Raw genomic sequence first — 16,703 nt, forward strand, 5'->3', positions numbered from 1 at the left:
AGGTATTCTAGTTTGCCATGAATATTCCCATGGAGGCATGGCCCCACCCATTCAGGGTGGGCCTTGATCAGTGGAGCCATATAAATGAGCTGACTCAAAGAGAAGGAACTCAGTGTAGCTGTGAGTGATGTTTACAAGAGGAGCTACAGCTAAGACGGACACTTTGAAGAAAGCACAGGAGCTGTAGATGAGAGACAGTTTGAAGATGGCCGTTGAAAGCAGCCTCTTGCTCCAGAGAAGCTGAGAGAGGACAAATATCCCAAGTGTGACTAAGAGTGACATTTTTGAGGAACTGCAGCCTAGAGAGGAACATCCTGGGAGGAAGCCATTTTGAAACCAGAACTTCGGAGCAGATGCCAGCCACGTGCCTTCCCAGCTAACAGAGGTTTTCCGGACACCATTGGCCATCCTCCAGTGAAGGTACCTGATTGCTGATGTGTTACCTTGGACATTTTATGGCCTTAAGACTGTAACTGTGTAACCAAATAAACCCCCTTTTATAAGAGCCAATCCATCTCTGGTGTTTTGCATTCTGGCAGCATTAGCAAACTAGAATACCTGGCAACTAGTAATCTTTCACTATCTCTTTAGTTTTCTTGTTTTATGAATGTTTTATCAATGGAATCATATAGTGTATAACCTGTTGAGATTGGCTTTTTTCACTAAGCATGATGTCCTTGAGATTCATCCAGGTGGTTGCATGTAGCAATAGTTAATTCCTTTTTAAGTAGTATTCCATTGTGTAATTGTATCAGAGTTTAACCATTCACCTGCTGAATAGTATTTTGGTTGTATCCAGTTTTTTCAATTACAGATAAAGCTGCTGTGAACACTCATGTACAGATTTTTGTGTGAACTTATCATTTCTCTGGGATCAGTGCCCAAGAGCGCAATTGCTGGGTCTTGTAGCGCGTGCTTGTGTTTATTTTATAGGTGTACCATTTTGTATTTCCACCAATTTTTTATTCATCCTTCCCTGCATTTGGTGTTATTACTCTTTTTTATTTTAACTGTCTTAATAGGTATATAGCGGTTTCTTACTGTAGTTTCAATTTCCAGGGAGATTAATTTTAGGATTATATTTTATTTAACCCAATATCTTCAAAATATCATTTTAACATTTAGTTAAGATAAAAGAATTAACAAGATATTGTACATTCTTCTTATTTTACTAAGACTTCTAAATCCAGTGTGTTTTATAGTTAAAGCACATCTCAATTCTGCTAGCCACATTTTAAGTGCTAGTGGCTAGTGATACTGTATTGGACAGTGTAGTTCCAGAGCAGCAGGAAGTAGCTCCCTAACTTCTAGAGTAAGTTACTGAAAAGTATATGTTTTTTCTTTACAGGAAATATAACTTTTATTTTTTCACAGGAAAGGTGTAACAAAACATGCTCTCAATCATCATCCCCTTCCAGAGAGGCTAGATGAAATTTCCTCCACCATCGATAGCCATGAAAAAGATACAAGTTCTCAAAGGTAATAACACAAAGTGTACTTGGTTGTTATTGCTGTTACTAATTAATGACAAAGGTTTTGTTTTTTTGGCTTAGGATTGGTACTGAGTCTTGTCCTAATGAAACAAAATAATTTTTAGCAAGTGTTTTCAGTACCATTGGACTTTCATTCTAAAATAGCTAATGGTGATAATATATCCAACTTATTTTCATAAACTTTGAGAAGCATTATTGGAAATAGTTAAGAGCATAGCTCAGTAGGAGTCCAACAGCTCTGATTGTTAATTCTAGTTGTGCCACTTATTAGTGGAGTAACTTTAGGCAAGTTCATTACCTGACAATAATATCTCTGATAAGGTGTTGTGAATATAAATGAGATAAAATATGTAAAACATGGCACAATGCTTGGCATATAATAAATGCTGTTAATGTTAATTTAAATATTAGCTGCAGTTATTATTTTAAGAAAAATCATTATTTTAAGAGGATACTATAACTTCAGTGAGGGCACTGAGAAACAATGTGTTATCATAGAAAAATTTTAGAGACCTAAAACCTGGGTTTCAAAACCTGGAACTGAATCTCAAATTCTTTGTTTTTAAAATTGTGTTGAATTGTACATCACCAGGATCAAATAAGATAATGTCTGTAAAAGTGCTTGGTAAACTGTAAAAGTGCCATGCAAGTTTAGGTACCACTATTAACATATCTGAAATGTCTTTAGTTGTTGGGGATATATTTTATTGGTGGAAAGTTAAAATATTCACCATAAACTATAACTAGAATTATTTACCTGCTCTGCCATCAATTCAGTAGGAATTAGATAGGACTTTTCTATGATGTTTGAGTTTCAAGTTCTTCATTTGTTTTTGCCTCTGAGCATCTCTGTACACAATTATCAGCTGTTAGATTGCTGAATATTTCATTCTGTAGAAACTTGAGGAAATAATGAGAACTTTTCTGTTTTCTCTCCTGCTTTCAAATTGTGCATTTAGTGAGTCTGACATCACACAAGAATCACCTTTTACATCGGCAGATACTGTGAACTCAAGATCTGCTTTTCCAAGTTATACAGGCACAGGGATCTCCACTGAAGGCAGCTCGGACTTCTCCTGGGGATATGGTGTGAGTTGTTTGTTACTGGTCTGATGGAGTGATTGGGAGACTATTCTGGAGTTAGGATTTGCCAGTTTTGTTAGGATATGTCATTCCTTCACTATCCTCCATTGTTTCTGTATATTTTAATACTTAAGTTTACCACTACTTTATAATAGTTGTAAAGAAGCATCAATCTTCACCTATTTCAGTATTTTGTTTTATGGATACAGGAGTTGATACTTAGAGATGTTTAGTGTTTGACTTATACAGTTGCAATTTAGTACGGATCTGGGCTCTGGATCCACTCCTTCCATTGTGCACAGTCCACTAGTTTGTAGCCTCTATACCACTGATGTGTTATCTTCTTGTTTAAAATGTTTTCAAAAATTTATTATTAAGCCATTATAGGCTGGGAAATTGTTTGTGGTATATAGTTAAATGAAAACGTGCAGGTTAAAAATAGTATGTATAGTGTGGTTCTAATTTTGTTTTACATATTTTTGTTTCCATATAAGAAAAAAAGACTAAGGTTATTTACCCCAAATATTACTAATTCATTCTTAATGGGGTGATGAAATAATAAGTGATTATCATTTATTTGTTTGTTTTTTTGTTGACATTTTCTTTTACTACCTCCATACCTGTCAATTTAAAGAGTTATATTGTGTTATCTTGTGTTCATACATCATAATTGGAACTTTCTCTTACCTGATACTTGGGTTTTCAATTTTTCTTCATTCATTCAACAAGTATTTATTGAGTACATTTATTGGCAGATACTGTACTAGGCCCTGGAAATACAGGGTAAGACTCTCTAATGAGACAGGTTAACAAAAGCAAATAAACAAAATAACTACAAAATGTGATAAGTGCTCTAAGGAAAGCAACAGGGTGGTGAAATGGAACATTATAAGGTGGATTCACTTTAGATAGGGGATCAGGGAGGGCAGATCTGAGATTGAGATCACGTGAAGAGTGAGGTTAGAGTTTTCCAGACAGGTAACAAGCAGCATAGGCAAAAGCCCCGAGGAGGGTAAGAGCTTCGTGTTTCCAAGGGAGAATGTTTGGGATGTTCTTGGAATTAAAAAATAGGTCAGGGTGGTTAGAGCATGGTGACCAGGAAGAGAAAAGCACTAGGTGAGACTGGTGAGGTAGGCAGGACTACTAGATCATGTAGGGCCTTGTAGGCCATGGTAAAGAATTTAGATTTTATTCTAAGGGAATTAAACAGTTGACTTGCTGGAAGGATTCAGTGTGCTGACTATATATTTCCATCAGTTCTCTATATATTGTGATTAGTATCTCTTTGTAAGTTATGAATGTCATATAAATTTTTCCCATTCCCTCACTTTCCTTTGGTCATTTACTGTGAAAAAGATTTTTAGGAAATAATCATATATAACCATCTCACTTTTTACTTTCATTTCTTCACTAGTAAGGATTCTATTTTCCTTCTAAAAATGGAATAACACACTCTTCTTTATAGCTATTTAACAGAATTTTGCATGTTTAGCTTTTTGACTCACCTAGACTTTTTTGTAGTACATAGTGTGAAGTTTGAATTAAGTTCTTATTCTGTTGAACCTATTCTGTTTGCACCATTTTTCTATATTTGACTTAATATTATGTCATTTTCATGATATTTTTAAAATCTTTAGGGCAAATCTACCAGCATTCATTAAAAAGCATGTATTATTAAGTATTTGTGCTCACTTTACTTTTTCAGATAAATTTTATTTTCACATGTATCAAATCTATAAAATATTCACCAAAAGTTTTAATTGGCATTTACAGTATATCTTTATATTAAATTAGGGAAGAGGTAGAGGAAACTAAAATTTACTGAGTATTTAGCAGATGTGCTAATAAGCACTTTATGTACACATTTCAATCATTTACCAAGTTAAATGAATTTAATAATCTAGCTAGAAGTATAATTCTTCATTTATTTAGCTCTTCCTTTAGTTCTCATCATCATCTTATTTTTTACTTCAGGAGAAACTCTTCTTGTAAGTAAAATTTATAGATATTAAAATTGAATCTATGTATTAATTATAAATTTTACTTATTTTTTAATTGTCTGTCTTAGGTGTTTTCAAGCTGTTTATCACTGGTATATAAGAATAGTTTTGCCCCCAATTTAATTAGTGTCCTACTGCTTTACTAAATATACTTATTATTTATAATCATTCTGGGGTTTATATCCTTAGGTTTATTTTATTTTAATATTATTTTAAAATTCAAAGTTAATATAATGATGTGAAAGAAGTTTTTTATTTTAACTATGTCTATTATTTATAATTTTATAGCCAATAATAATAAAAATAGCTAATCCTAGGGGCGGGGCAAGATGGCGGACTGGTGAGCTGTATGTTTTAGTTACTCCTCCAGGAAAGTAGGTAGAAAGCCAGGAACTGCGTGGACTGGACACCACAGAGCAATCTGACTTCGGGCATACTTCATACAACACTCATGAAAATGTGGAACTGCTGAGATCAGCGAAATCTGTAAGTTTTTGCGGCCAGGGGACCCGCGCCCCTCCCTGCCAGGCTCAGTCCCGTGGGAGGAGGGGCTGTCAGCTCCGGGAAGGAGAAGGGAGAACTGCAGTGGCAGCCCTTATCGGAAACTCATTCTACTGATCCAAACTCCAACCATAGATAGACGGAGACCAGACACCAGAGAATCTGAGAGCAGCCAGCCCAGCAGAGAGGAGACAGGCATAGAAAAAAAACAACACGAAAAACTCCAAAATAAAAGTGGAGGATTTTTGGAGTTCTGGTGAACATAGAAAGGGGAAGGGCAGAGTTCAGGCCCTGAGGCGCATATGCAAATCCCGAAGAAAAGCTGATCTCTCTGCCCTGTGGACCTTTCCTTAATGGCCCTAATTGCTTTGTCTCTTAGCATTTCAATAGCCCATTAGATCTCTGAGGAGGGCCCCTTTTTTTTAATCCTTTTTTCTTTTTCTAAAACAATTACTCTAAGAAGCCCAATACAGAAAGCTTCCAAGACTTGCAATTTGGGCAGGTCAAGTCAAGAGCAGAACTAACAGAGCTCTGAGACAAAAGGCAATAATCCAGTAGCTGAGAAAATTCACTAAACACCACAACTTCCCAAGAAAAGGGGGGTGTCCGCTCACAGCCATCATCCTGGTGGACAGGAAACACTCCTGCCCATCTGCAGCCACATAGCCCAGAGCTGCCCCAGACAACCCAGTGTGATGGAAGTGCTTCAAATAACAGGCACACACCACAAAACTGGGCGTGGACATTAGCCTTCCCTGCAACCTCAGCTGATTGTCCCAGAGTTGGGAAGGTGGAGCAGTGTGAATTAACAAAGCCCCATTCAGCCAACATTTCAGCAGACTGGGAGCCTCCCCACACAGCCCAGCAGCCCAGAACTGCCCTGGGGGGACGGCACTCACCTGTGACATAGCACAGTCATCCCTCAACAGAGGACCTGAGGTGCACAGCCTGGAAGAGGGGCCCACTTGCAAGTCTCAGGAGCCATACGCCAATACCAAGGACTTGTGGGTCAGTGGCAGAGACAAACTGTGGCAGGACTGAACTGAAGGATTAGACTATTGCAGCAGCTTTAAAACTCTAGGATCACCAGGGAGATTTGATTGTTAGGGCCACCCCCCCTCCCTGACTGCCCAGAAACACGCCCCATATACAGGGCAGGCAACACCAACTACACACGCAAGCTTGGTACACCAATTGGACCCCACAAGACTCACTCCCCCACTCACCAAAAAGGCTAAGCAGCGGAGAACTGGCTTGTGGAGAACAGGTGGATCGTGGACGCCACCTGCTGGTTAGTTAGAGAAAGTGTACTCCACGAAGCTGTAAATTAGAGATAAGGACTTCAATTGGTCTACAAATCCTAAAAGAACCCTATCAAGTTCAGCAAATGCCACAAGACCAAAAACAACATAAAATTATAAAGCATATGAAAAAACCAGACGATATGGATAACCCAAGCCCCAGCACCCAAATCAAAAGATCAGAAGAGACACAGCACCTAGAGCAGCTACTCAAAGAACTAAAGATGAACAATGAGACCATAGTACGGGATACAAAGGAAATCAAGAAGACCCTAGAAGAGCATAAAGAAGACATTGCAAGACTAAATAAAAAAATGGATGATCTTATGGAAATTAAAGAAACTGTTGACCAAATTAAAAAGATTCTGGACACTCATAGTACAAGACTAGAGGAAGTTGAACAACGAATCAGTGACCTGGAAGATGACAGAATGGAAAATGAAAGCATAAAAGAACGAATGGGGAAAAAAATTGAAAAAATCGAAATGGACCTCAGGGATATGATAGATAATATGAAACGTCCGAATATAAGACTCATTGGTGTCCCAGAAGGGGAAGAAAAGGGTAAAGGTCTAGGAAGAGTATTCAAAGAAATTGTTGGGGAAAACTTCCCAAATCTTCTAAACAACATAAATACACAAATCATAAATGCTCAGCGAACTCCAAATAGAATAAATCCAAATAAACCCACTCCGAGACATATACTGATCACACTGTCAAACACAGAAGAGAAGGAGCAAGTTCTGAAAGCAGCAAGAGAAAAGCAATTCACCACATACAAGGGAAACAGCATAAGACTAAGTAGTGACTACTCAGCAGCCACCATGGAGGCGAGAAGGCAGTGGCACGATATATTTAAAATTCTGAGTGAGAAAAATTTCCAGCCAAGAATACTTTATCCAGCAAAGCTCTCCTTCAAATTTGAGGGACAGCTTAAATTTTTCACAGACAAACAAATGCTGAGAGAATTTGCTAACAAGAGACCTGCCCTACTGGAGATACTCAAGGGAGCCCTACAGACAGAGAAACAAAGAAAGGACAGAGAGACTTGGAGAAAGGTTCAGTACTAAAGAGATTCGGTATGGGTTCAATAAAGGATATTAATAGACAGAGGGGAAAAATATGACAAACATAAACCAAAGGATAAGATGGCTGATTCAAGAAATGCCTTCACGGTTATAACGTTGAATGTAAATGGATTAAACTCCCCAATTAAAAGATATAGATTCACAGAATGGATCAAAAAAAATGAACCATCAATATGTTGCATACAAGAGACTCATCTTAGACACAGGGACACAAAGAAACTGAAAGTGAAAGGATGGAAAAAAATATTTCATGCAAGCTACAGCCAAAAGAAAGCAGGTGTAGCAATATTAATCTCAGATAAAATAGACTTCAAATGCAGGGATGTTTTGAGAGACAAAGAAGGCCACTACATACTAATAAAAGTGGCAATTCAGCAAGAAGAAATAACAATCGTAAATGTCTATGCACCCAATCAAGGTGCCACAAAATACATGAGAGAAACACTGGCAAAACTAAAGGAAGCAATTGATGTTTCCACAATAATTGTGGGAGACTTCAACACATCACTCTCTCCTATAGATAGATCAACCAGACAGAAGACCAATAAGGAAACTGAAAAACTAAACAATGTGATAAATGAATTAGATTTAACAGACATATACAGGACATTACATCCCAAATCACCAGGATACACATACTTTTCTAGTGCTCACGGAACTTTCTCCAGAATAGATCATATGCTGGGACATAAAACAAGCCTCAATAAATTTAAAAAGACTGAAATTATTCAAAGCACATTCTCTGACCACAATGGAATACAATTAGAAGTCAATAACCATCAGAGACTTAGAAAATTCACAAATACCTGGAGGTTAAACAACACACTCCTAAACAATCAGTGGGTTAACGAAGAAATAGCAAGAGAAATTGCTAAATATATAGAGATGAATGAAAATGAGAACACAACATACCAAAACCTATGGGATGCAGCAAAAGCAGTGCTAAGGGGGAAATTTATAGCACTAAACGCATATATTAAAAGGAAGAAAGAGCCAAAATCAAAGAACTAATGGATCAACTGAAGAAGCTAGAAAATGAACAGCAAACCAATCCTAAACCAAGTACAAGAAAAGAAATAACAAGGATTAAAGCAGAAATAAATGACATAGAGAACAAAAAAACAATAGAGGGGATAAATATCACCAAAAGTTGGTTCTTTGAGAAGATCAACAAGGTTGACAAGCCCCTAGCTAGACTGACAAAATCAAAAAGAGAGAAGACCCATATAAACAAAATAATGAATGAAAAAGGTGACATAACTGCAGATTCTGAAGAAATTAAAAAAATTGTAAGAGGATACTATGAATAACTGTATGCCAACAAACTGGATAATGTAGAAAAAATGGGCAGTTTCCTGGAAACATACGAAAAACCTAGACTGACCAGAGAAGAAATAGAAGACCTCAACCAACCAATCACAAGCAAAGAGATCCAATTAGTCATCATAAACTTCCCACAAATAAATGCCCAGGGCCAGATGGCTTCACAGGGGAATTCTACCAAACTTTCCAGAAAGAACTAACACCAATCTTACTTAAACTCTTTCAAAACGTCGAAGAAAATAGAACACTACCTAATTCATTTTATGAAGCCAACATCAATCTAAACCAAAACCAGGTAAAGATGCTACAAGAAAGGAAAACTACAGGCCAGTCTCCCTGATGAATGTAGATGCAAACATTCTCAACAAAATACTTGCAAATCAAATCCAAAGACACATTTAAAAAGTCATACATCATGACCAAGTGGGGTTCATTCTAGGCATGCAAGGGTGGTTCAACATAAGAAAATCAGTCAATGTATTACAACACATTAACAAATCAAAAGAGAAAAATTAAATGATCATCTCCATAGATGGTGAAAAAGCATTCAACAAAATCCAACATCGCTTTTTGATAAGAACATTTCAAAAGGTAGGAATTGAAGGAAACTTCCTCAGTATGATAAAGAGCATATATGAAAAACCCACAGCCAGCATAGTACTCAATGGTGAGAGACTGAAAGCCTTCCCTCTAAGATCAGGAACAAGACAAGGATGCCCGCTGTCACCACTGTTATTCAACATTGTGCTGGAAGTGCTAGCCAGGGCAATATGGCAAGACAAAGAAATAAAAGGCATTCAAATTGGAAAGGAAGAAGTAAAAGTGTCATTGTTTGCAGATGATATCATCAAATATCTGGAAAACCCTGAGAAACTGGTTTATTATTAATAAACAAACAAATTTAGCAAAGTAGCGGGATACAAGATTGATGCACATAAGTCAGTAATGTTTCTATATGCTAGAAATGAACAATGTGAAGAGACACTCAAGAAAAAGATACCATTTTCAATAGCAACTAAAACAATTAAGTACCTAGGAATAAACTTAACCAAACATGTAAAAGACCTATACAAAGAAAACTACATAACTCTATTAAAAGAAATAGAAGGGGACCTTAAAAGATGGAAAAATATTCCATGTTCATGGATAGGAAGGCTAAATGTCATTAAGATGTCAATTCTACCCAAACTCATCTACAGATTCAATGCAATCCCAATCAAAATTCCAACAACCTACTTTGCAGACTTGGAAAAGCTTAGATATCATATTTATTTGGAAAGGGAAGATATCTTGAATTGCTGAAGACTCTCTAAAAAAGAAAACCGAAGTGGGAGGACTTACACTCCCTGACTCTGAAGCTTATTATAAAGCAACAGTTGTCAAAACAGCATGGACCACAGACATAGGGGACTGGTGATTTGATGGGTTGAGCCCTCTACCATAGGATTTACCCTTGGGAAGACGGTTGCTGCAAAGGAGAGGCTAGGCCTCCCTATAATTGTGCCTAAGAGCCTTCTCCCAAATGCCTCTTTGTTGCTCAGATGTGGCCCTCTCTCTCTAGCTAAGCCAACTTGAAGGGTGAAATCACTGCCCTCCCCCCTACATGGGATCAGACATCCAGGGGAGTGAATCTCCCTGGCAACGTGGAATATGACTCCCAGGGAGGAATGTAGAGCTGGCATCGTGGGATGGAGAACATCTTCTTGACCCAAAGGGGGATGTGAAAGGAAATGAAATAGGCTTCAGTGGCAGAGAGATTCCAAAAGGAGCCGAGAGGTCACTCTGGTGGGCACTCTTAGGCACAATTTAGACAACCCTTTTTAGGTTCTAAAGAATTGGGGTAGCTGGTGGTGGATACCTGAAACTATCAAACTACAACCCAGAACCCATGAATCTTGAAGACAATTGTATAAAAATGTAGCTTATGAGGGGTGACAATGGGATTGGGAAAGCCATAAGGACCACACTCCACTTTGTCTAGTTTATGTATGGATGAGTAGAAAAATAGGGGAAGGAAACAAACAAACAAACAGACAAAGGTACCCAGTGTTCTTTTTTACTTCAATTGCTCTTTTTCACTTTAATTATCATTCTTGTTATTTTTGTGTGTGTGGTAATGAAGGTGTCAGGGATTGATTTAGGTGATGAATGTACAACTATGTAATGGTACTGTGAACAATCGAATGTACGATTTGTTTTGTATGACTGCGTGGTATGTGAATATATCTCAATAAAATGAAGATTTAAAAAAAATAAAAAGGAATGCTGATAAAAAAAAAAAAGAGGAGGGGAGGTGGAATGGGTAAAGCAGGAGTCTAGAATAACATAAGACCTATTCTCTCTCTCCCAGTAATGCTTGAATGGTCAGAACTGAATTCCTTATAAACTTAAAAGGTCAATGCTTTACCCCAATATCTGTTAAGTCCCTTAATAGCCCATTATTAAAACAAAAAAAAAACAAAAAAAAAGAAAAAAAAAACAGCATGGTACTGGCACAAAGATAGACGTATTGATCAATGGACTCGAACTGAGAATTCGGAGATAGACCCCCAGATCTATGGCCGACTGATCTTTGATAAGGCCCCCAAAGTCACTGAACTGGGACATAACAGTCTTTTCAACAAATGGGACTGCGAGAGTTGGATATCCATATCCAAAAGAATGAAAGAGGACCCCTCCCTCACACACTACACAAAAATTAACTCAAAGTGGATCAAAGATCTCAATATAGAAGACAGTACAATAAAACTCCTAGAAGATAATGTAGGGAAACATCCTCAAGACCTTGTATTAAGTGGCCACTTCCTAGACTTTACACCCAAAGCACAAGCAACAAAAGAAAAAATAGATAAATGGGAACTCCTCAAGCTTAGAAGTTTCTGTACCTGAAAGGAATTTGTCAAAAAGGTGAAGAGGCAGCCAACTCAATGGGAAAAAATTTTTGGAAACCATGTATCTGACAAAAGACTGATATCTTGCATATATAAAGAAATCCTACAACTCAATGACGATAGTACAGACAGCCCAATTATAAAATGGGCAAAAGATATGAACAGACAGTCTCTGAAGAGGAAATACAAATGACCAAGAAACACATGAAAAAATGTTCAGCTTCTCTACCTATTAGGGAGACGCAAATTAAGACTACAATGAAATACCATTTCTCACCAATTAGAATGGCTGCCATTAAACAAACAGGAAACTACAAATGCTGGAGGGGATGTGGAGAAATTGGGACTCTTATTCATTGTTGGTGGGACTGTATAATAGTTCAGCCACTCTGGAAGTCAGTCTGGCACTTCCTTAGAAAACTAGATATAGAGTTACCCTTTGATCCAGCGGTTGCACTTCTTGGTATATATCCAGAAGATCCGAAAGCAGTGACACGAACAGGTATCTTCACACTAATGTTCATAGTAGCATTATTCACAATTGCCAAGAGATGGAAACAACGCAAATGTCCTTCAACAGATGAGTGGATAAATAAAATGTGGTATATACACACAATGGAATACTACGCAGCTGTAAGAAGGAACGATGTCATAAAACATATGACAACATGGATGAACCTTGAAGACATAATGCTGAGCAAAATAAGCCAAGCACAAAAAGAGAAATAATATATGCTACCACTAATGTGAACATTGAAAAATGTAAAACAAATGGTTTATAATGTAGAATGTAGGGGAACTAGCCATAGAGAGCAATTAAGGAAAGGGGAATGATAAACCAGTAAGAACAGATAAGCTATCGTGGGTAAATTTAACATTCTGGGAGTGCCCAGGAATGACTATCGTCTGTTAATTTCTGATCGGTATGGTAGGAACAAGTTCACAGAAATGTTGCTATATTAGGTTATTTTCTTGTGGTAGAGTAGGAACATGTTCGAAGTAAAGTAGTTTCTTAGGTTAGTTGTTTTTTTCTTACTCCCTTGTCATGGTTTGTTTGAAATGTGTTTTTTTTAATTGTATGTTTGTTTAATTTTTTTTATATAGTTGATTAAAAAAAAAAGTTAATTAAAAAAAAACACAATGAAAAAAATACGCAGAGCCCCCTTGAGGAGCTGATGGAGAATGGAGGGGTGTTGGGCTTCCCCACCTCTATGGTAGCTGATGTGCTCACATACATAGGGGACTAGTGGTTTGATGGGCTGAGCCCTCTACCATGGGACTTGCCCTTGGGAAGACTGTTGCTGCAAAGGAGAGGCTAGGCCTGCCTATAATTGTGCCTAAGAGCCTCGTCCCGAATGCCTCTTTGTTGCTCAGATGTGGCCCTCTCTCTCTAGCTAAGCCAATTTGGCAGGTGAAATCACTGCCCTCCCCCATATGTGGGATCTGACACCCAGGGGATTGAATCTCCCTGGCAACGTGGAATATGACTCCCGGGGAGGAATCTAGACCTGGCATCGTGGGATAGAGAACATCTTCTTGACCCAAAGGGGGATGTGAAAGGAAATGAAATAAGCTTCAGTGGCAGAGAGATTCCAAAAGGAGCCGAGAGGTCACTCTGGTGGGCACTCTTACACACAATATAGACAACCCTTTTTAGGTTCTAATGAATTGGAATAGCTAGCAGTAAATACCTGAAACTATCAAACTGTAACCCAGAACCCGTGAATCTTGAAGATGATTGTATAAAAATTTAGCTTATGAGGGGTGACAATGTGATTGGGAAAGCCATAGGGATCACACTCCCCTTTGTCCAGTGTATGGATGGATGAGTACAAAAATGGGGGAATAAAAAAAAAAAGGCACCCAGTGTTCTTTTTTACTTTAATTGTTGTGTTTCACTTCTTTATTCTTATTATTTTTGTGTGTGTGGTAATGAAAATGTGAAAAATTAATTTTGGTGATGAATGCACAACTATCTAATGGTACTGTAAACAATTGAATGTATGCTTTGTTTTGTACGACTGCATGGTATGTGAATATATCTCAATAAAAATGAACTTTAAAAAAAAACCTAAAAATAAAGATGGACTAAAATAAAAAAATAATAATAATAAAGGGAACTATTCTGATCTCTGTCACCATGGTTTTGCACTTCATATAGATGAAGTCATAGAGTATGTATTCTTTTATACCTGGCTTCTTTTGCTCAACATTTTATTCATAGGAGTTATACATGATATTGCATGTATTTGCAGTCTTTTCTTTTTCATTGCTTGGTAATATCCCAGTATGAATATGCATCAACTTAATTATAATTCTACTGTTGATGGAAATTTGGTTATTTTCATTTTGAGGCTGTTATGAATAAAGCTCCTTTGAATATTTTCATACATGTCTTTTGGTGGACATATGCAAAGAGAGGAATTGCTGGGTCATGTATATATGTATGTTCAGCTTTAGAAGATACCATTAAACATTTTTCCAAAGTGGTTGTACTAATTTAAATTCTACCAGCAATATATGATAGTTTCATTTGGTTCACATTCTTGACCAACATTTGGTATTGCTACTCCATTTAATTTTAATCATTCTGGTGGGGGGTGTAGTGGTATCTTATTGTGGTTTTGTTTTGCATTTTCCTAGTGACCAATGATGCTGAGCACCATTTCATTTGTTTATTGGCCGCTTGGGTATTTTCTTTAGAGAAGACCTGGTTCAAGCTATTTGCATATTGAAGGGGTTGTAGGACTTTTTCTTATTTCTTATTGTAGGTGTTCTTTATATATTTTGGATACAAATATTTTCTTCTCTGTGGTTTGCCTTTTTCTTTTTTTAGTTTTCTTAATGCAATTTTATTGAGATGTATTCACATACCATACAGTCATCCAAAGTGTACGATCAATCACAGTATCATCACATAGTTGTAGATTCATCACCACAATTTCTTGAACATTTTCATTACTACAAAAAATAAGAATAAAGATAAAAATAAAAGTGAAAAAGAATACCCAAAACATCTCATGCCCCCCCCTCCAATTATTCATGTACTTTTTGTTTCCCTTCTTTCTACTCATTTGTCCATATACTGGATAATGGGAGTGTGAAAAGAACACCCAAAACATCTCTATACTCCCCCCCCATTATTCATTTACTTTTTGACCCCCTTTTTTCTACTCATTTGTCCATACACTGGATAAAGGGATTGTCAGCCACAAGATTTTCACAATCACACAGTCACACCGTATAAGCTATATGGTTGGTTATACGATCATCTTCAAGAATCAAGGCTACTGGGTTGCAGTTCAACAGTTTCAGGTATTTCCTTTTAGGTATTCTAGTACACTAAAAACTAAAAAGGGATATCTATATAATGCATAAGAATAACCTCCAGAATGACCTCTCAGCTCTATTTGAGATCCCTCAGCCACTGAAACTTAATTTTGTTGAATTTCTCTTTCCCCTTTTGGTCAGGAAGGCTTTCTCAATCCTACGATGCTGGGTTCAGGCTCATCCCAGGGAGTCATGTCTCAAGTTGCCAGGAAGATTTATACCCCTGGGAGTCATGTCCCACATAAGAGGGAGGGCAGTGAGTTTACCTGCCGAGTGGGCTTAGAGAGAGACAGGTGTGGCTTGCCTTTATAAATGGTATCTTTTAATGAACAAAAGTTCTTAATTTTAATAGAAATCCAATGAATTATTTATTGTTGTTTTATTTCACTTATTACAAAAAAGTTGAGCATTCATTTTCATTACTATGTAGTATTACTACTACTGTTACAACTCATTTATCTTAACCCCTGCTGATAGACATTTAAATTGGTTCCAAACTTTGCTATTATAAGTCATGTTGTTGTGAACATTCTTACACATTTTTCCTTATGATTATGTTTAGAAGTTTTTTTCTAGGGTACATATCTAGGGATAGACATGCTGAGTCATAAGGTATACACATCTTCAACTCTACTTATTTGCCAAATGATTCTTTAAAATGATTATGTCAGTTGATAGTACCACCAGCACTACAGGAAAATTTCCACTGCTGTATGTTTTTGCCAACATTTGTTACTGAAATATTTAAATATTTACTAATCTGATGAGCATAAAATGGTATCTCATGCTTTTAATTTGCATTTTAATGATTACCAATGAGGATGAGAATCCTTTTACAGATTTATTGGCCATTGGGTTTCCTTTTCCATGAATTGCCTATTCGTACATCATATTCATTTACTTTTGAATTGTTTATCATTTTCATATTGATTATTAGGAGTTCTTTATCTTCTAGATCAGGGATAGGTTTAATTTTTCTGTAAAGAGTTAGATAGTAAATGTTTTAGGCTTTGTAGGGAACCCCTCAGATCTACCACTGTAGTGGGAAGGCAGCCATAGACAATACATAAACAAATATTCCGTTAATACTTAATTTACAAAAACAGGTAGTGGGCTGGATTTGTCTCACTGGCCATAGTTTGTTGATCCTTTTTATAGAGACTTATTGCAACAGAGATTGTTAGATATTTACACAATATCCTCTCTCCCTATAGAGCTTCAGAACTCTGGGCATTGTACCCAGCTGAAAATTACATTTCCCTACCTCTAATGAACTACACACAAGTCAGGAGATGGAGCTTTCTAGAATGCCCTTTTTATCCTTCCCTCCCCCTTTTCCTACTTCTTGCCTGGAATATGGAACTATGGTTAAAGATACAGCAGCCATCTTTAACCATGAAGCATCTTTGAGCATGGAAATAACAGAAGAACAGAGTCCTTGAAATCTTGGAGCTACCATATCAGCCTTTTAATGTCTAGCCCTAGACTTGTTTTTTATGAGAGAAAAATAAACTTTTATCTTGTTTAAGCCACTGTTACTTTGTTATTAGTAGTAACCAAATGCAAGTCATGACCAATATACTAATCCTTTTTAAATTTATCACAAATACCTTTTCCTGGTATGTGGCTTTTATAACTGACATTTTCCACATTAGATCTTAAATCTACCTGAAATTGTTTTTTGTATATGATG

General features: G+C 36.9%; 1 protein-coding gene across 5 annotated transcripts in view; it reads left to right on the plus strand.

Annotated features, from left to right (window-relative positions):
* FAM149B1 (family with sequence similarity 149 member B1) overlaps positions 1–16,703 on the plus strand; it is an 84,873-nt gene that overhangs the window by 5,047 nt on the left and 63,123 nt on the right. For 4 of the 5 annotated variants that reach the window (XM_037803944.1, XM_037803946.1, XM_037803945.1 and 1 more), the window contains exons 2-3: positions 1,375–1,479; positions 2,453–2,582. In XM_037803944.1, coding sequence (XP_037659872.1) covers positions 1,375–1,479; positions 2,453–2,582 — 235 coding nt within the window. Of the gene's footprint in view, positions 1–1,374; positions 1,480–2,452; positions 2,583–16,703 lie in introns of those variants that run through there. The other variant, XM_037803948.1, reaches the window with a different exon arrangement.

Source organism: Choloepus didactylus, chromosome 15 (genome assembly GCF_015220235.1).
Source record: "Choloepus didactylus isolate mChoDid1 chromosome 15, mChoDid1.pri, whole genome shotgun sequence".
Lineage (NCBI taxonomy): Eukaryota > Metazoa > Chordata > Mammalia > Pilosa > Megalonychidae > Choloepus > Choloepus didactylus.